At 41.6% G+C, this 22,699-nt stretch overlaps 1 protein-coding gene across 1 annotated transcript in view; it reads right to left on the bottom strand.

The window, feature by feature from the left end:
• Positions 1–22,699, bottom strand: part of FRMPD1 (FERM and PDZ domain containing 1) — a 508,177-nt gene that overhangs the window by 133,405 nt on the left and 352,073 nt on the right. The window contains exon 6 of the mRNA XM_073549674.1: positions 9,482–9,586. Within this exon, the coding sequence (XP_073405775.1) occupies positions 9,482–9,586 (105 nt within the window). The remainder of the gene's footprint in view (positions 1–9,481; positions 9,587–22,699) is intronic.

Raw genomic sequence — 22,699 nt, 5'->3', positions numbered from 1 at the left:
CTACAAGTCCCATCGGGCGATGCCTGCTACCATGACAGTGATTGACACATTAGCCAATGATGGGACAGTAGTAGTCCCATCATCCGGCTAATGTGTTAAATGTTAAAAAAAAAAAAAATACTACATACATACTACATGCTACATACATACTACATACATACTACATACATGCTACATACATGCTACATGCATGCTACATACATACTACATATATACTACATACATACTACATACATACTGCATGCTACATACATACTACATACATACTACATACTACATGCATGCTACATATATACTACATGCTACATACATACCACATACATACTACATGCATGCTACATATATACTACATGCATGCTACATACATACTACATATATACTACATGCATGCTACATACATACTACATGCTACATGCATGCTACATACATACTACATACATGCTACATATATACTACATACATACTACATATATACTACATGCATGCTACATATATACTACATACATACTACATATATACTACATGCATGCTACATATATACTACATACATACTACATATATACTACATGCATGCTACATATATACTACATACATACTACATATATACTACATACATGCTACATACATACTACATACATACTACATATATACTACATGCATGCTACATATATACTACATGCTACATACATACCACATACATACTACATACATGCTACATATATACTACATGCATGCTACATACATACTACATATATACTACATGCATGCTACATACATACTACATGCTACATGCATGCTACATACATACTACATACATGCTACATATATACTACATACATACTACATATATACTACATGCATGCTACATATATACTACATACATACTACATATATACTACATGCATGCTACATATATACTACATACATACTACATATATACTACATGCATGCTACATACATACTACATACATACTACATATATACTACATACATGCTACATACATACTACATACATACTACATATATACTACATATATACTACATGCTACATACATACCACATACATACTACATACATGCTACATATATACTACATGCATGCTACATACATACTACATATATACTACATGCATGCTACATACATACTACATGCTACATGCATGCTACATACATACTACATACATACTACATGCTACATACATACCACATATATACTACATACATACAATACATTCATACAATACATACATAGACATACAGTACATATAACATAGAGTAACATACTTACCAATACTTGTCACATTGTTCCCCGAAGCCATTGTCTTTCCGGAATAAATATTAACATAACAAACCACAAAAATACTCACCCACGATCCGAAGCAGTCCACGAGTGTGTCCCACGACGATCTTGGGTAGAGAACTGCAGCATCAGATGATGCTGCCGTTCTCTACGGGCTGCAGGAATCCAATGACGGAAGGTAGGTATCCTTCCGCACTGTATTCCTCCGCCACTTAAAAAAAAAAAAAGTCCCTAGTCTCACTTTATGCCATTGCTGTGTGGGAATTTCCCACACAGCAATGGCATAAAGTGAGACTAGGGACTTTTTTTTTTTTTAAGTGGCGGAGGAATACAGTGCGGAAGGATACCTACCTTCCGTCATTGGATTCCTGCAGCCCGTAGAGAACGGCAGCATCAGCTGATGCTGCAGTTCTCTACCCAAGATCGTCGTGGGACACACTCGTGGACTGCTTCGGATCGTGGGTGAGTATTTTTGTGGTTTGTTATGTTAATATTTATTCCGTAGACGACAATGGCTTCGGGGAACAATGTGACAAGTATTGGTAAGTATGTTACTCTATGTTATATGTACTGTATGTCTATGTATGTATTGTATGAATGTATTGTATGTATGTAGTATATATGTAGCATGCATGTAGTATGTATGTGGTATGTATGTAGTATATATGTAGTATGTATGTAGTATATATGTAGCATGTATGTAGTATGTATGTAGCATGCATGTAGCATGTAGTATGTATGTAGCATGCATGTAGTATATATGTAGTATGTATGTAGCATGCATGTAGTATATATGTAGCATGCATGTAGTATGTATGTGGTATATATGTAGTATATATGTAGTATGTATGTAGCATGCATGTAGCATGTAGTATGTATGTAGCATGCATGTAGTATATATGTAGCATGCATGTAGTATGTATGTGGTATGTATGTAGTATATATGTAGTATGTATGTAGTATGTATGTAGCATGCATGTAGCATGTAGTATGTATGTAGCATGCATGTAGTATATATGTAGTATGTATGTAGCATGCATGTAGTATATATGTAGCATGTATGTAGTATATATGTAGTATGTATGTAGTATATATGTAGCATGTATGTAGTATGTAGCATGCATGTAGCATGTAGTATGTATGTAGCATGCATGTAGTATATATGTAGTATGTATGTAGCATGCATGTAGTATATATGTAGCATGCATGTAGTATGTATGTAGTATGTAGTATGAATGTAGCATGTATGTAGTATGTAGTATGAATGTAGCATGTATGTAGTATGTAGTATGAATGTAGCATGTAATTTTTTTTTTTTATTTTTTTTTTTACATTTAACACATTAGCCGGATGATGGGACTACTACTGTCCCATCATTGGCTAATGTGTCAATCACTGTCATGGTAGCAGGCATCGCCCGATGGGACTTGTAGTCCCATCGGACGATGCCTGCACAGACCCCCGGAGCCTGCACAGACCACCGGCAGGCCGGCACAGACCACCGGAGCCTGCACAGACCCCCTGGCAGGCCGGCACAGACCACCGGAGCCTGCACAGACCCCCTGGCAAGCCGGCACAGCCCCCCGGCAGGCCGGCACAGCCCCCCGGCAGGCCGGCACAGCCCCCCGGAGCCTGCACAGACCACCGGCAGGCCGGCACAGACCACCGGAGCCTGCACAGACCCCCTGGCAGGCCGGCACAGCCCCCCGAAAGGCCCGTACAGACCCCAGAGAGGCTGTACAAGGGCAGGAAAGGGTTTTTCTTATTCCGATACCGGAAGTCCCATAGACTTGAATGGGACTTCCGGTATCGGAATCGGCGATACCGATACTTTTTTTAAAGATCGGCCGATACCATCCGATACGATACTTTGAAGTATCGGATGGTATCGCTCAACTCTACTCCTGACACATAGTGCCGGGTGTCAGCTGTGATAATCAGCTGACACCCGGCCGCGATCAGCTGCGCTCCCCCGTGTGTCTCTTTTTTTTCTTTTACTCTGGATATTTGTGTTTAATTTGAGTATTTTATTTTAAAGAAATTAAAGAGAATCTGACAGCTCGATCCACGGGCAGCATGTATCAAACACTGGCCATATGATTTCAACCAGGTATGTTTGACTCTGAAATGTTGAAGCATTTCAGATAAAACCATACTGTGATCCCTTCCTGACATTTGACGTACTGTGTGCTTCCTTCAAATGGATGTATCGATACGTCATGGCAATCGTGAGGGCACAGGAGCCGTGCCCGCATGATTGCCGTGTGGAGCTCTGCTTACGTGATAGCCAAGCCTCAGTTTTTACAGCCAAGGGTGAGGCCCACACTGCCTTAGCTGTTTAACCCTCTAAGTGCCTCGATCAATAGCGATCATATCATTTAGAAGACTAGGAGAAGAATGGGCGTCCCACCCAATTGTCACCTCTTTGAAGTCATAGTGGGGGTCCAATGATTGCCATTACAGCAGGAGTTCAAATAATGACCACCTGGACTGTCAGCTACAGTGACCTGTTAGACCATGCCAGGAGCATGGTCTAAAAGGCATTCTGCAAGTGACAGGTCTAGTGCACTGCAATGCTAAGGCATTGCAATGCATTATACAAGTGATCAGAGTAAAAAAAGTTTAAGTCCAGAGAGGGACTAAGCAAAAAAGTTTAAAAAAGTCAAGAAAAACAAACTGTAAAAATATGTATAAAAACATGAAATAAAGAACGAAAAATAATGAAAAAATTATTACGTTTCTTTATATTAAAATAAAAATAAATCCAAAACGTACTCATATTTGTATCACTGTGCCCAGAGTGACCTGACCTATAAAACTGTCAGGCTATTTAACACCTAAAGGGAGCACCATAGCAAAAAAAATTGCAAAAACTATAATTTTTCAGCATACATCTGACACAAAAGAAGATTAACACGCGATCAAAAAGGAGTATGTAAATAGAAATTGTATAATTGAAAACGTCATCTTGTCATTCAAAAACAAGCCACCATGCAGCTCCATCAGCTGAAAAATAAAAAAGTTATAGCTGTTAGAATAGCAAAAACATTTTTCTTCTAGAAGATTGCTTTTATTGTGTAAAAGCAGCAAAACATAAAAAAATGTAAGTCGTATCGCTGTATTCATTCTGGCCCGATAAAGAAAGCTTAAAAAAGAAAAATATCAGCTCACAATCTCAGTGGATGCCATGCAAGGAAATCTGCAGTGCCGCAGTTAGGAAACCATTTATAGAAATAGAAAAATATCCAGCGTGTTGAATAAAATTCAGAAGTCTTTACTGAAGAATTAAAAAGTTGCACCAGTGTACATGGGCAGAAAAAAATGTGCAAATCTAGCAAACGCATTTCAGAATTTAATCCTTATTCATTGCATGAATAAGGATTAAATTAAGTGATTCAGACAAAATTCAAGAGGGAAAATTTACTGTAAAGGGGCAAATTGACTCATTTTGAACTCCCTTCTGGCTTGTAATCCAGCAGTGTCTGTTCCTTTTTAAGCATCTTTTTAGGCATGCACAAAAGTGCGATTAACCAATGTTTTGTGCATCTTTGAAGAGACAGACACTACTGAACAGAGGGTAGACAGAGTCCATAGTAACTCTACTGCCTCATTGTAGTTAATGGATCTGTTGGGAGTTTCATCTGAATCGAGTATTTCAGATATATAGATGGAAATGCTGATATACGTGCTCAGCACAGAGCACAGGATAAATGTGAACTGATCCAAAATGTTCTGTACCATAAAATGCTTTCAATAAAAGCATTAAGTCAACCAAAAAAATGTCCCCACTCAGGTCCATCATTTGCTAATGGAAATATAATGACCTTCCACATTACTGGTATCACAAAGGCTCTGGAAGAGTGGCATAATGTTAGGCGTCTGGTTTCTGCATCTGCTCTGCAGGAATCCAGAACCTCACATTCTGCGGTCTCCTGCTGCCCATCTACTGCAGAGAAGATTACTTTGCAGCAGACCGCTCCAGAGACTAAGTTCCTCTGTGCTCCTCCTGGGTATGCTCACGAGACGATCTCCCATTGGAGATCGGGAGTCATGTGCCCAGGTCCTGTTCCAGATCTCATTGGTCCATCTCGGAGATCTGGAAGGTCCCGCAGGCTATAAAAAGCACGCATGGCCATTCCGCCATGCGCTAGTATAGACTATACTTGCTATGTGTGAATGGTGACGGATGCATGATTCTGGTGACTGACTCATTTAAAACCCCCTCCCTCTGATAATACGCATGTGGATAGGGAATTAGTTTAGCAGTCAGCGCCAGTCAGTGGCAAGCCTTAAGCCACTGTGCTCACCACACCACTACGCTAGCGTCCGACATCGCGCTTGCTTTCTGCTTTGTCGTCGAGCGGCAGTGTCCTACGCCGCGCTGCAGTTGCAGCCCTCCTTGGCGTCCGCAGAAGCGACGCCGCACACACGGTAGGTCTAGAGGGACGCAGCTCCTCTGTCTTGGGTCCTCCTGTGACCAGATACCGTGTGTGTATTTACCTGAGGCCTGTGTCACTAACAGGTTCAGCGTTTCGTATGTTTTTGTTGTGGCACCTCTGCGTGTTAACAGAGCCTGCTCTTCGCACTCCGGGTGAAGTTTAACCCGTGTGCATCATACCGCCATATTGCTTGTTTGCCACCACTAGCAGCAGTTATTCCACCTACTGCACGGTGGACCCCGAGCGGCGAACGCACTTTATTATTATTTTATTCAGTGCGTTCCGCCATTCCTAACACATGACTCCTCCAAAAAAAATCCAGTAAAATCTGTGCTTCCAAATCCCAAATAAAAATATGGTTTATCGGTATACTCAAGAGAAATTGCACAACAAATTGTAAGATCCAATTTCTCCTGTTACCGTTGTAAAAATGTAATAATTGGGGTTTAAACAATATTTTTGTGGGAAAAATTTTAATTTTAATTTTTTCCTTCCACATTGCTTTATTTCCTTTGAAGCACTTAAAACGGTTAATACACTTCTTGAATGTGGTTTTCTGCACCTTGAGGAGTGCAGTTTTTAAAATAGTGTCACTTATGGGTATTTTCTGTCACATAAGCACATCAAAGTCACTTCAAATGAAATGTAGCCCCTAAAAAAATTGGCTTTGTAAGCTTTGTTGGAAAAATTAAAAACTGATGATAAACGTTCCAACAAAAAATAATGTCTCAAAACTAATATTGATGTAACGCTGGTACAGAGTGACTGTGTAGCACAGGTGGATATAGAACCATTGAGCCACGAGCCAAGCTTACTCTGGAGGAGTGTGACTAGGTGTATACCAGGTCTTCACTAGAGCCTCTAGTGTGGTGGATAGGTTGGGCTGCCGGTAGACACCAAACACTACTCCAGTGCAGTACCTGGGACTGCAGAAGCTGACTGGAGGGTCAGAGGCATGGGTACGAAGTATAGGAAGGTGAGACAGAGGCGTAGTCAGATGGTCCAGGATCCGGGTAGGCAGCACACTATCAGTAAATGTAACTAAGGTCAGGAGTGGAGACATCAGAGCAAGGGAGTGTGAGCAAGAAACAAGGAGTGGTGTGAGGAGCTGCCTAAGAAGGAGCTTCCTGGTACAAGATTGGTAACCTAACCTCTGCAGGACACAGCATCATTAAATTCCTTCAGAGACCGGCCACACTTCACACCCTAAATGCAAATAGAAATGCCTTCAGTTGCAGCAGTGCTGAGAAGTGCTGCAAGAGGTACAACTCAGCAAGCCGGCCTGACTAGAGAAACTGCGTGGTGACCACAGTGAGTAGGATGGGGCTGAGGAGGCATGCAAGTTACTGCCGTGACAGCTGATGTAAATTAGGTGTGATCAATGTTATTTATTAACTATTTTGTGTGGTATAACTATCTGGTTTAAGGGTCTAAAAATTAACTTCAAATATTCAATATTTTTATAAGTAAATGCAAATCATGCAGACTAAAATTTACCATTAATATGAAGTACAACATGTCAAGAAAAAACAGTCTCAGGATCACTGGGATATATGGAAGCGTTCCAGAGTTATTACCTCATGAAGTGACACTCGTCAGAATTGAAGAAAAAATACCTAGTCAGGAAGGTGAGTACAGGCTTGGAAGTGAAGGTGTTAAAAGCCGCTGGGCATCAAGCTGCATAGGAGACTAGTCCTACAGGCAGGTCCCCAGAGGCTTCTACTTGCTCACTCACCTAGAGTGACAAATCTATCTCTATATATGTATACAAGGCAAGACCTGTCACTTGATGGTTGAGGGCCGGAAGAAGTGGTTGGGGACCCGCCTTTTTGACTAGTTTACTGTACTGCTCGGTCTCCAGTGCTTTAAAGTATGCTATTCTCTGAATCAGCCAGTGTCTGATACATTCTGACTGTGGAACAGCTGTCAAGTTCCTTTTAACTTTAATATTAGCATAATATTAGCAAGTGTTGGGATGAATATACAGTGAGTAGGGAAAGTATTCAGACCCCTTTAAATTTTTCACTCTTTGTTTCATTGCATGCATTTGGTAAATTCAAAAAAGTTCATTATTTTCTCATTAATGTGCACTCTGCACCCCATCTTGACTGAAAAAAAACAGAAATGTAGGAATTTTTGCAAATTTATTAAAAAAAGAAAAACTGAAATATCACATGATCATAAGTATTCAGACCCTTTGCTCAGACACTCATATTTAAGTCACATGCTGTCCACTTCCTTATGATCCTCCTTGAGAAGGTATTGTGGCAAGGCACACATCTGGCCAAGGTTACAAAAGAATTTCTGCAGTACTTAAGGTTCCTAAGAGCACAGTGGCCACCATAATCCTTAAACGGAAGAAGTTTGGGACCACCAGAAGTTTTCCAAGACCTGGCCGTCCAGCCAAACTGTGCAATTGTGGGAGAAGAGCCTTGATGAGAGAGGTAAAGAAGAACCCCAAGATCACTGTGGCTGAGCTTCACAGATGCAGTAGCGAGACGGGAGAAAGTTCCACAAAGTCAACTATCACTGCAGCCCTCCACCAGTCAGGCCTTTATGGCAGACTGGCACGACAGAAGCCTCTCCTCAATGCAAGACATATGAAAGCCCACATAGAGTTTGCTAAAAAACACATGAAGGACTCCCAGACTATGAAAAATAAGATTCTCTGGTCTGATGAGATGAAGATAGAATTTTTTGGTGATAATTCTAAGCGGTATGGAAAAAAACAGGCACTGCTCAATACAATCCCAACAGTGAAACCTGGTGGTGGCAGCATCATGCTATGGGGGTGTTTTTCAGCTGCAGGGACAAGACGACTTGTTGCAATTGAAGGAAACATGTATGCGGTCAAGTACAGGGATATCCTGGATGAAAATCTCTTCCAAAGTCCTCTGGACCTCAGACTTGGCCGAAGGTTCACCTTCGACCAAGACAATGACACTAAGCACACAGGTAAAATACCAAAGGAGTGGCTTCAGAATAACTCAGTGACCATTCTTGACTGGACCAGTCAGAGCCCTGACCCAATTGAGCATCTCTGGAGAGACCTGAAAATGGTTGTCCACCAACGTTGACCACCCAAACTGATGGAATTGGAGAGTATCTGCAAGAAAGAATGGCAGAGGATCCCCAAATCCAGGTGTAAAAAACTTATTGCATTATTCCCAAGAAGACTCATGGCTGTACTAGTTCAAAAGAGTGCTTCTACTCAATACTGAACAAAGGGGTCTGAATATTTAATACTTATGACCATGTGATATTTCAATTTTTTTTTCTTAATAAATTTCCAAAAAATTCTACATTTTTGTTTTTTCAGTTAGGATGGGGTCTAGAGTGCACATTAATGAGAAAAAAAAATTAACTTTTTTCAATTTACCAAATGGCTGCAATGAAACAAAGAGTGTAAAATTTAAAGGGGTCTGAATACTTTCCGTACCCACTATAATTACCAAACTTGAGACCCTAGATGTGCTAAGTTTTATTTTGATGTTTTTAACATTCTAATACCCTTCTCTAATTTAATTTTGGAATTAAAATTAGTGCATTGTAGTCTACAACTCCACATTTCTCCTCTAGTCTTGAACTGAGACCATTTGTGCTAGCTAAACATCTTAAGCTTTATATTCACAGACATCAGATTTTTCTACAGATATTTTTGTAACTGATCAACTACATGTGAATATTATCTAAAAGTCTACAAATATACGAAGCTGTAAATATTCAGATGAGAAGTTACTAACCTGAGTGTGGCCATTTACAATCACTTCTTCAGCAAACCTTACTTTCACTGGATTGCTTTTTAATCTGGCCCTCTTCTCCGCTGTGAGGAAGGATGATTTTGGACTCTGCATGCAGTAAGAAAATGAATTATTACTGATAAATGCATAGACAACATTAGGGGGACACAATTTTTGTTGAGCTAGATTTGATATGTGCTTCATACTAACTTTTGGCTTCTGAATCCAATCATGAGTTTTTCTCTATCACAACTTTTTAAGCTACAGGATACCCTCTCTTTGTCTCCAAAACCATACAAAGTGCACATACACTGGAAAATAATGCAAAAAATATCCTGAACGTAATATTCATTTAAAGATATTTTGTTAATACAAAGGATATATTGTTACATTAAGCAAAATTGTGTGCATGTAGTAAAGTTAGGTAGTAGTTAAGGTATTTACGTTTATAGCTTCACCTGGACTGTTCAATCTGTGGACAATCTTGCCTAATGCTCCAACAATAATTAGCCATCATATGTACATTCCATCTACCCTAATGCCATCCCTCAATGACCTACAAATCTTCATGGGATCATTCTCCTTGCTCATCACTGGCTGCATCAAGGTTTTCAGGAAAGTTAGAAAGATGGCTATGCAAAAAAATGAACCTTAATGCTCATGTTGCAACCAAGCATTTTGTAGCTCTCCAAGAGTTTCTGGACAATTTCAGTGTGACACAATTTTTTGTTTGCTTGTAGATTTTCAAGAAAGTCATTGACAAGGTCTTGGAATGATAACCAAACATTCCTTTGAAGTTCTGCCATTATCCCAATGAAATTTTCAACTTTGCTGAGCTGCCAAATCTGTGGACCATCAAACACATTGCCCTTTACTTTTTCAAATGACAGGCTAGGAAATGCCAAAATTAGATAATTGAAACAGTCTCCTTCAGTTAGCAAAGCTTTAATTAATTGTTTGATGACCCCCAGTTTAATGTGCAGAGGTGAGAAAGGTCAGATCTTGGGAGCCAATTCCTCACCTCTCAATGCGTCTCAAAAGTTCTGCTGTTCACAGAAAACAATGATACTTGATGTATCCACATTGCTAACCAAGAAGTAAGCATACCATTTTAAGGTCAACGAAGATGATCCAATTGTGTTTCTGATATTGCAAAACTGCAGCAACTCAATGACTCTCTTTATGTCTCCATATTCTTCACAAAGAGAAACTGAATAGCCAATTTGGATTGCACCAAATAAATTGTCATTGTGGAGAAGAACACACATTACACACATTAAGCTCCGCTTTGAGCTATCGATGAACAGTCGCTATTTATTTGAGTCATAAATTGGAAATCCCAATTCCTCAATTGTATTGCAGAAATGCACTTTCTCTGGATCGGAAGTAGGATACCTTTGATCCTTTTTCAAGTTTTTTTTCATGCAGTCTTGATGCTAAGAGTTGTCCTTTTTTGATAGTCCTAAATCTCGTGTCAAATGGTTCAACTCATGCTCGTCAAAATCTGTTACGAACTGAGACATCTTCAATTTCAAAATCTTCATCACCGCCATAACTACTATTCCAAGGTACACCAGCCGTGCCCTATGCTATCTCACAAAATCCCCCATCTAATTGCTTGTTTTATGTCCACAGCACCTTCTACCCATTACCATGCATGGACGGCTATACAGGTACTCTACTCCATCATTGGATCTCCCAGGACCCACGCTATGTCATTGTGTATCCTTCTAAATTTCTAACTCCCCCTTTCTTCACAGCAACTCAATTATGCTAATTTGAACAGGGGATTATCTTCCTTCTCCATTTCACCCATTGTTCGAATCCTATCCTGCAACAAACAAGTAAGCACCCTTCCAGGTCATAGTACAGGTACCCAGACATGGTGGCAACACATAATACTTCTTAAACAAAGGGAAACATACTGAATCCATACACTACAGACATTGACACCTAGGGGACTCAATAGGGGAATGGACTGGCTTAACTAGAATATGACCATTTACTTCCTACAGACACGATGACCCTCCTTTAGTCAATAGGTGAGTACATTTCCGCCCCATGTACTGCACATGACACACCTTAAACACATGCCAGTCATCCAACCCTGCTTTCCCCTTTGGTTGCATCTCAGCCATATAACCATTCCGTCAATTCACCTGATCCGGATCTAGTATTTATTCCTCTGAGTGAAGTGTAAGTCTTTCTCATCTATTAAGCATTTAGATTCCTCATTTGGGAGTGTATATACCACACCTGTCCATAGAGCCCCTGGATATTCCATTACAGCATAGTTGCAGGTCCTTCCTATCTATCCCTTCTCAGGGTACCTGTCTGAACTAATTAATAATAAGTCCATCACTGGTCAAATACACTTAAACCCCTATTACATATATATATATACAGATCAGACAACACCCTCCTACAAACTCAGGAGCTACAGTGTACCTGCAGCAACCCCTTCTACATATATTATAATTCTCACTATGTCTACAATTAGCTGGTACATGCAGACGCAGGGCCCTTTACTTTGTGGAAGATTCATCGCTTCCATGACAACCACCATCACAGGCCGACATATGCATGGGACTCCCCGGCACTGCGTCACTTCTGGTAATGGGTAGAGGGTGCTGTGGACATAAAACAAGTACTGTATTTTCCAGCGTATAAGACGACCCCCAACTTTTCCAGTTAAAATATAGAGTTTGGGGATATACTCGCCGTCTAAGACTACCCCTCTTCTAGTGTTTGCTGCGCTGTAATGTGCATGATAGCTCGGCAAACACCACTTCTGATCGGCGAGTAAATCATCCCCGCCGGTCAGAGAGCCGCGGTTCCCACACAGTCAAAAGACAGCGGGAATGATCAGCTGTGATTGGAGGTATAAACTTTACCTCTGGTCACTGGTGTCAGCTGATGAGCCTAGTGATCCCATCATCTGACAACTGCTGCCACTAATAACAGTGAGAGCAGGAGTATTCATCTGCCGCTCCTGCACTGTAAATAAATATGGTAATTAAAAAAAATGGCATGGGTTCCCCTGTATTTTTGATAACCAGTTAGGCAAAACTCACAGCTGGGGGCTGCAACCCTCAGCTGTCAGTTTCAGCAAGGTTGGTTATCAAGAATAGAGGGGTCCCCATGCTGTTTTTAAATTATTTAAATAAATTATTTAAAAAAACGGCATGGGGTCCCTCTCATTTTTTACAACCAAACTTGCTAAAGCTGACAGCTGGGGGCTGGTATTCTCAGGCTGGTAAGTAGCCATGGATATTGACTCCCCCAGCCTAAAAATAGCATCTTGCAGTTGTCTAGAAAAGGAACATGTCACGATTCATTTTTGGAACTGTGGCGGATCTGGTTCTCAGATTAAAACTTTTTTCCTTTCAGGCCATCGAGGGTTAATGTCAGTTTTTTCCCCTGCTGGTCTGCTGGTGTAATTGCATTGCTGTTAGGTCAGCTGATGTGGGTGGTCACCACTCCCACATTCTTTAAAAGGTCACCTGATGCATCAGCTGACTGTCGGTGTTAGTTCATTCTACAGTGACCAAGCTGCAGGAAGGAGCTCTCTGGGTGGGGATGTGCTTTGCTGAGTTCGCTTGTCTGGTGCCTTACTCTGCTGTGTGGTGCTTTGCAGCAGAGAAAAGCTAAGTTGTATTTTTCTTATCTTGTCCCTTCGGTGTCTGTCACATCCCCCCTGTGCGTGTTATCTGCAGAGGTGAGGCTAGTGCTCCTTGCCGGCCAGTTCAGTAGCCAGTGAAAAGGTTGTAATCCACCGCACACAACTACTTGATACTTTGCAAAAAATCAGTGAATTTTTATTCAAAAAAAGTTTTCCAGTCCAGACAAAAAAGTGCCACAATTTGCAATGACAGTGTATATACATTAGTTTTCCAATAAGCTATCCAACGTTTCGATCCTCCCGGATCTTACTCAAGGGGTACTTGAAGAAAAGAGAGTCGGCATAAGGCACTTTATGTGAAAAAGAAGGTCACCTTTCCAGGTACTACCAGGTACTGTGTTGAATATAGATGAGATATGACTGTAACTGCCTAGACTCAGAATTAAATCTCTAACCTTCTCCCAGGACTACTATCAGAAACGGCCCGCAATCCATCTATTCTGCCCTGACAGCATCCAAAAGGACTGCTATCAGAAACGGCTTAAATACTATCTATTCTGCCCTCACTGTGCTCAAAAGGTTTACCTCATATAACGCCCTCTATACGGCTGCAACAGATTATTTAAGGTCAAAAATACTATGTGATGCCTGGATTTAATTCTGAGCCTAGGCAGTTACAGTCGTATTTCATCTATATTCAACACAGTACCTGGTAGTACCTGGAAAGGTGACCTTCTTTTTCACATAAAGTGCCTTATACCGACTCTCGTTTCTTCAAGTACCCCTTGAGTAAGATCCGGGAGGATCGAAACGTTGGGTAGCTTATTGGAAAACTAATGTGTATATACACTGTCATTGTAAATTGTGGCACTTTTTTGTATGGACTGGAAAACTTTTTTTGAATAAAAATTCACTGATTTTTTGCAAAGTATCAAGTAGTTGTGTGCGGTGGATTACAACCTTTTCATATACTTAGGGCCTACTCGGTCCAATCCACCAGCACCTCCCCTTTATATGACCAGAGTGCACACCATCCTTCTCCTTTAGTTCACTAGCCAGGGCCGATCTAGGTGACAGTTAGGGACGAGGTATCCTGATGTTGGCAGGGGGAAGGACCTGCGTAGGGTGTTAGGTGAGATCAGGGACAGGCTCTGGTTGGAGCTCAGGAGGTGTCCGTCCATGATTCCATACTGTCAGGGCCTCACTCTCCCCTATTCCATCGGCGTTGTGTCGTTTTGCTGTTTTGTGACCTACCAATTATTGAGTCATGTCGCACTGTTCAGTCACTCTGTGACAGCAAATCTATTAGATGCGCCAACTCTGGTGCTTTGCCCAGCTCTTCCCACTTGTCCTGTAGCGGTGGCAAGTGGAGTTCATATTTGTGGGGTTGATGTCACCTTGCATTGACATCCATTACTAATCCTATAGTTGTATGGTAAATAAAGACAAAGCAAGAATAAAGTCCATTATTAGAAATAAAACAAAACACAGTTTTCCATTTTTATTTAAATACCTAATTCCAGCGAAGCCCTCGTTCTCCTGTAATAAAAGTAAAATAAAAAAGCAACAATGTACCATACCTGACCATCGTTCTGTCCCTCGACATAATCCATGTCTGGGGGATAAACAGTTTTCAACCTGAATGGTGCCAAGATGCGTCCATCCAGGCTGAAAACCACTGGTGAATGGGCTGCTGCGAGCGCAGCCTCAGAATACGGTGGTGATGTCATTGAGGTTACGTCCAGTCACTGAGGCTCCATTCCCAGCCAGGCTGAACTGCCGTGACCTCAGTGACATCCCTGCTAGCACCGTGAGAGTTTTTCTCACGGTGCTAGCAGGGATCTGAGAGGTCACCGGAGTTCAGCCCGGCTGGGAGCACAGCCTCAGTGAGGTCACCGCTAGTAGCAGCTCATTCACAGACACTGCGGGCTGCTATTTTTAGGCTGGGGGGGCCAGCCCCTTCCATGGCCCCTTAACAGCCTGAGAATACCAGCCCCCAGTTGTCTGCTTTAGCAAGGCTGGTTGTCAAAAATAGGGGGGACCCCACACAGTTTTTTTAAAATTATTTATTTAAATAATTTTAAAAAAACAGCGTGGGGACCCCTCTATTTTTGATAACCAGCCTTGCTGAAGCTGACAGCAGAGGGTTGCAGCCCCCAGCTGTGAGTTTTGTCTGGCTGGTTATCAAAAATAGGGAGGAACCCACGCCGTTTTTTTAAATTACCGTATTTATTTACAGTGCAGGAGTGGCATATGAATACTCCCATCCTCCGCTCCTGCTGTCACTCTTATTAGCAGCAGCAGGGGTAGGCTGATGGGAATAATAGTCCCATCAACCAACGCCTGCTGTCTCTTTTATTACTTAAATGTAACTCTCATCATTCTCCCCTGCTCGCGACGATCGCTGGTAGAGCAGGGGAGAATGATGAGAGCCGTGTTCAGCACCCGGCACCGGGGAACAGCGCTTACTGTAACACTTCTTCCCTGGAGCCTATGCATCAATGTGTGTTATGTGTATGCACGTGTGTGGGACATTTTATGGCCCATGCAGACATTAAAAAACGGACATATCAGCATGTTTTGCCCACGGACACACGATCCGTGGAAACACACTGACATTTACACTGTCCCATTCACTTGAATAGGCAAATAGCGCTCCGTTCCTCCCTAGTCTCTCCTCATGGCTAAATAGTAATGTACAACCACATATGGGGTATTGCCACGTTCAGTAGAAATTGTTGGACAAATTTTGGTGCTATTTTTACCCGCTGCTTGTATGAAAATGTAAAATCTTTGGCTAAAACAAAATTTTGGTGGTAAAACTGCAGTTATTTTGTCCTCACTTCCCAATGGTATAAAATTCTGTCAAACACCTATGGTGTCAATATGATCACTGCACCCCTAGATGAATTCATTGAGAGGTGTAGTTCGTAGAATGGGGTCACTTCTGGGGGGGTTCTGCTGTTTTGGCACCTCATGGGCTCTCCCACTGGGTCATGGTACCTGCAAACCGTAACAGTAAAATCAGGTGCTCCTTCCCTTTTCAGCTCTGCTATGCGCCCAAACAGTGGTTTACCCCCATATATGGGGTATCAGCATACTCTGAACAATTTGCACAATAATGTCTGGGACTAGATTTCTTCTGTTACCCTTGAGAAAATAAAAAATTGGGGGGGCCAAATGATCATTTTGGTGAAAAACATAAGATTTTTCATTTTTACGGGTCTACGTTATAAACTTCTGTGAAGCACTTGGGGATTCAAAGTGCTCACCGCTCATCTAGATAAGTTCCTTAGGGGGTCTAGTTTCCAAAATGGTGTCACTTGCGGGGGGTTTCCACTGTTTAGGCACATCAGGGGCTCTCCAAATGCGACATGGCATCCGATCTCAATCGCAGCCCGATTTTGAATTGAAAAGTCAAATGGCGCTTCTTCACTTCCAAGCTCTGCCATACGCCCAAACAGTAATTTAACCCACATATGGGGTTTCAGCGTACTCAGGACAAATTGCACAACAACTTTTGGTGTTCAATTTTTCCTGTTACCCTTGAGAAAATAAAAAATTAGGGGCAAACAGATCATTTTTGTGAGAAAAATATGATTTTCTGTTTTTACGGCTCTACGTTATAAACTTCTGGGAAGCACTTGGGGTTCAAAGTGTTCACCGCACATCTAGATAAGTTCCTTAGGGGGGTCTAGTTTCCAAAGTGGTGTCACTTGTGGGGGAGTTTCCACTGTTTAGGCACATCAGGGGCTCCTCCAAATGCAACATGGCGTCCGATCTTAATTCCAGCCAATTTTGCATTGAAAAGTCAAACAGCGCTCCTTCCCTTCCGAGCTCTGCCATACGCCCAAACAGTGGTTTACCCCCACATATTAGGTATCAGCGTACTCAGGACAAATTGCACAACAACTTTGGGGTCCAATTCCTCCTGTTACCCTTGGTAAAATAAAAAATTGGGGGCGAAAAATCATTTTTATGAAAAAAATATGATTTTTTATTTTTACGGCTCTACGTTATAAAGTCTGTGAAGCACTTGGGGGTTCAAAGTGCTCACAGCACATCTAGATAAGTTCCTTAGGGGGTCTAGTTTCCAAAATGGTGTCACTTGTGGGGGGTTTCCACTGTTTTGACACATCAGGGGCTCTCCAAACGCGACATGGCATCCAATCTCAATTCCAGCCAATTTGGCAAAGAAAAGTCAAACGTTGCTCCTTCCCTTTCGAGCTCTGCCATGCACCAAAACAGTGGTTTACCTGCATATGGCTGGAGTCACACTAGAGAGAAATACAGATGAGCGCTATGCGAGAAAAAAATTGCATAGCACTCGGACCAATGTTAATCTATAGGGCAGCTACCATTATCCGTTTTTTTTCTTGCCCGCGGGTCAGGCGACGTCAGTGAGGCTGTGCAGACTCCCCGCCTGACCTGAGGTGAAATCAACAGCAAGGGAAAATGTTCAGAAACTTTCCCACACTAATCATTTCATCTCCGGTCAGGTGGGGGGGCTGCGCAAGCAGCTTCTCATTCATTCCTCCGTGGTTTACAGCCGGGCTGGTCACATTAGCACTGGTCCTTGTTGTAAACTATTTAACCCCTTCAGATGGACTGCGGCATGGGACTTGACTTTACGGAGAACAGGTATAGGATATTGTTACTTTTTTGTTTTGGATTTTTTACAGGAGAATGATGGCTTCGAATGCATTGGTAGTGTAATAAAGATGGAAAAAAGATGGAAAAAATGTGTGTTTATTTATTTCATTAAAAGTCTTTTTTCTTAATGTGTGTGCATTTTTTAACCCCTTTCAGACTAGTGGATTAATAATGGATAGGTGTCTTATTGACACCTCTCCATTATTAACCAGGCTTAATTGTTGTGAATTCTCTTTCTGGTCCCCCTCTGGTTATTACTGAAGGTAGTGGAGCTGGTCAGTTTGACAGAGGGGTTGTGAGTTCTCTTTCTGGGATCCCTCTGGTGGTTACTGAAGGTACTGGAGCTGATCTGATTGACAGAGGCTGGCCACCTGATAATGAGGATGATGATTGGAGATCTGGGGTTTCAGATTGGGATTTAAGACAGCTGACTCCCTCTATCCCTGCTGGTGATTTTCTTCCTGTGCCTTCTGAGGTCTAATGCCTCCTGCTCTGTCCCTGCATGGTTCAGCTAAGTGGTTCATTTGCTATTCTGTTTGCATTTGATCTGGTTTTGTCTATCTCTGCTTTGTGCGGTTCAGCCAGCTCCGGCTGAGGCTGTGCTGAATCACCGCACATATGTTACTGCTTGTGCCAGTTTGTTTTGTCCCCTGTTACATTGGTCTCTTTTTGCTTTGCTTTCAGAATATACCAGAATGCTGATATAGTGGGGGCGAAGTCATGCGACTTCAGTGTTTTTGTGCATCAGACGTGTTGGACTTTTTGCAGGGTTTTTTGCGTGATTGCAGACAGTGTCTTTCCTTTCCTGTCCTGACTAGTCAGTGTGGGCCCCATCATTTGCTCAGTCTATCTTCCTGCCTGTGTTTGTGTTTTCATCTTGTCTCACCGACAATATATGATTGGGGGCTAGCTATTCCTTTGGGGTCTGCTCCGGGGCAGTTTAGACTTCCCCTTTCTTGCTTTAGGCTTAGTTAGCTCTCCGGCTGTGCCGAGGCATCTAGGATCATCATAGGTACGCTCCACAGCTACTGCTTGTGTATGGATAGGATCAGGGGTCTGCAATCCGTATGTTACCAACCTCTCTGGTTTTCTGTGGCTTAGCCTGTACACTCTAGGGTACTCTAATGAAGGAAAGAATTTTAAAAAAAAAAGTGTCAGAATTTTATTTTATATATTTTTTCCTCTTTTTTTTCTCTCTGGGGCTGTAGGAGGATATTTTTTGTCTAAATGGAGACTAAGCAATTGTCTGATCGTGTTGAGCAGCTCGCTGCTGAAGTGCGGGGAATTTCTGCCTATCTTGCTCAATCATCTGCTGTTGAACCAAAAATCCTTACTCCTGATTTGTTTTCAGGGGATCCATCTAAATTTTTGAATTTTGAGAATAATTGTAAACTATTTTTTGCTTTGAAACCTAACTCATCGGGGAGCTCTGTGCAGTAGGTTAAAATTGTCATCTCCCTGCTGTGCGGCGATCCCCAGGATTGGGCCTTTTCTTTGACACCCGGAGAGCCTATTCTGGCTAATGTGGACGTGTTTTTTCAAGCCTTGGGGTTGTATGATGAGCCTAATGCTATTGATCAAGCTGAGAAAACCTTATTGGCATTGAACCAGTGTCAGGATTCTGCAGAGTTATATTGTCAAAAATGCCAAAAGTGGGCAGTCCTTACTAAATGGAATGACTATGCCCTAGCAGCTCTCTTTCGGAAGGGTTTGGCAGAAACCGTAAAAGATGTTATGGTGGGATTTCCTATTCCCTCTGGTCTTGATGACTCTGTCATTGGCCATTCAAATTGATCGTCGTTTACGTGAACGTAAAACTACACGAGAGGCGTTACCGCCTTTCGAACGAACTTCTGAAACCATGCAATGCGATAGGGTTTTGTCTAGGGCGCAACGTCAGGAGTTTAGAAGGCGTAATAAGTTGTGTTTTTTCTGTTTTTTCATACTATTTCTGTCTGCCCTAAACGAGAAAAGCATTTTGCTCACACATTTGCTGTGGGCAGTGTACAGCCTAAGTTCCTTTTGGCGATTACCCCGATCTGCTCCTTGTCTACATTTTCCGCTAACGCTTTTGTTGATTCAGGAGCAGCTTTGAATCTGATAGATTTGGACTTTGCTAAACGGTGTGGTTTCCCCATGATACCCCTGCGAACTCCTATCCCTTTGAGGGGTATTGATGCTACTCCTTTGGTGGAGAATAAACCCCAGTTTTGGACCCAGGTGATAATACGGGTCGCCCCGGACCACCAAGAAAATTGAAAATTTTTGGTGTTGCACAATTTGCATGATACTATTGTTCTGGGTTTTCCTTGGTTGCAAACCCATAATACTGTTTTGGATTGGAAATTTGTGTCTGTGGTGAGTTGGGGTTGTCAATGTGTTCTTACTGACACTCCTGTTTTCTTCACCTCTCCCCAGTCTCATGATATTCCTGACTATTTGGCTGATTTTTCTGATGCATTTAGTGAGAGTAAGTCTGCGTTTTTGCCTCCTCATAGGAGTTATGACTGTGCAATTGAGTTAATGCCCGGCTGTAAATTTCCCAATGGTCCGCTTTTCAACTTATCTGTACTTGAACATGATGCTATGCGATCTTATATCAAGGAGTCGTTGGAAAAGGGTCATATTAGACCACCTTCTTCACCTTTAGGTGCTGTTTTTTTTTGTGGCCAAGAAAGATGGTTCATTAAGGCCATGTATTGACTATCGTTCCCTTAACAAAATCACTGTTAAATATCAGTACCCGTTACCCCTGATTTCTGATTTATTTTCCAGAGTTAAAAGAGCCTGTTGGTTTACCAAGCTTGACCTCAGGGAGGCATATAAGCTTATTCGCATCAAGCACGGGGATGAATGGAAGACTACGTTTAATATTCCGGAGGGACATTTTGAGTACCTGGTGATGCCTTTTGGGCTCACTAATGCCCCTTCTGTCTTCCAATCTTTTATGAACGATATTTTCTGGGACTTTGTGGATGAGTTTTTGATCATTTATCTTGATGATATTTTCATCTTTTCCAGTGATTGGGCTTCTCATGTGGAATATGTCCGGACTGTGTTCTGGATTTTGAGGGAAAATTCTCTGTATGTTAAGAGATCGAAGTGCCTCTTTGGTGTACAGAAGATTTTATTTTTGGGATTCATTTTGTCCCCATCTGCTATTGAAATGGACCTGGCCAAGATACAGGCCATTTATGATTGGGTTCAGCCCACTTCTTTGAAGGCTCTCCAGAAGTTTTTGGGTTTTGCTAATTTCTACCGTAAATTTATAAGTAATTTTTTCTGGTGTTGTTAAACCACTGACTGATTTGACCAAAAAGGGTGCTGATGTGGTGAATTGGTCTCCAGAGGCAGTTTCGGCATTTCAGGAGCTTAAGCGGAAATTCATTTCTGCTCCGGTTCTACGGCAACTTCTATTTCAGGTGGAGGTAGATGCTTCTGAGATTGGTGCAGGAGCCATTTTGTCCCAAAGAGATCTGGTGACTTCTAAGATAAATCCCTGCAGATGAAATCAATGCCTGCCTAAAAGCATCATTCCTTTGGAGACAAGTGAAGAAAATGTCGCTGAACACAAACATGAGGGTCCACATGACAGCCGATGTTTCTACTGGACTGTTCTCAAGCCATCTGTTGACTATTGGAGATGGCAAGGCACCAATAAACTCAACCAATGGACAGATCATGTTTCCAAGCAATTTTTGCTACATTGTTACATCAATTGAGGAGCTAAAAGAAAAGGTTATTCCAAACATTCAATCCAACTTCAGAAAGGCTGGCTGGCTGTGTGAAAGGGTTATTCTAGCTCCAAAAAATGATAGTGTAAATAATATCAATCTTCAAATTTTAAGTCTCCTTCCTGGTATGTGCAAGACCTAAAAGTCAGTGGATACAGTAACAGACCCTGATCAAGCATTATTCTATCCAATAGAGTTCCTCAACTCCTTGGATCCACAAGGACTTCCTCCGCATAGACTCTTTCTAAAACCTGGAGCACCTATTCTGCTGTTGAGAAATTTATATCCACCAGAGCTGTGTAATGGGACAAGACTATTGATTAAGAACCTGTTTACACATGTAATTGAAGCAACCATTTTGACAGGATGTGCCAAAGGAGAGGACATTTTCATTCCAATAATTCCACTCATTCCATCTGATTTACCTTTTGATTTTAAACACCTCCAGTTTCCAGTTTGACTGGCATTTGCAATGTCCATTAACATTGCTCAGGGACAGTCCTTGAAAGTAGTAAGGATCGATATGCAATCTCCATGCTTTTCTCATGGACAACTTTACGTGGCCTGTTCAAGAGTTGGAACTGCCAAAAATCTGTTCATCTTTGCATCGGAAGGAAAAACCAAAAATGTTGTTTACCAAAAAGCTCTTGAATGAATTGAAAATAAAATACTATCAATATTTGGGTAATCATTTAATTAGTTGTTGTTGCAAATCTGTAGTGTTGAATATATGATGTGAAATGTTTTTATGTGCAATATAATCATTATTTGTTATAACTAACCGTAGTTAGTTACTATGCCCGGGCAGTGCCGGGCTCTTCAGCTAGTATATATATATATATATATATATATATATATATATATATACCATTTAGAATCAATCAAAAGTAGAGAAAAGTCGTTCACTTCATCCAGACTTATCTGCATGAATTGTGCACTGGGGAACAATTTTGACCATAATTTTTGTTGAGTTTGATTTTTCAGCTGATTTAGGGTATTTGCACATGTTGCAGATTTGCCTGCAGGATTTTCTGCACAGACCCTGCATCTCTTGGCAGAAAACGCAGGTAAAAATCTACGCTTTGTTTTTGCAGATTTTGTGCTTTTTTTGTGCGGATTCTTTGCAGATTGGCATGCGTTATAGCCCTGTGGATTTCATTAATGGAATGGGTGTAAGAACGCATGCGGATTGGCAACAATTTTGAAAATTTT

Source organism: Dendrobates tinctorius, unplaced genomic scaffold, assembly GCF_039654945.1.
Source record: "Dendrobates tinctorius isolate UK_male_01 unplaced genomic scaffold, ASM3965494v1 ptg000160l, whole genome shotgun sequence".
NCBI lineage: Eukaryota > Metazoa > Chordata > Amphibia > Anura > Dendrobatidae > Dendrobates > Dendrobates tinctorius.
Note: the sequence above shows the minus strand (reverse complement) of the source record. Positions and strands in the feature narration are given on the sequence as shown.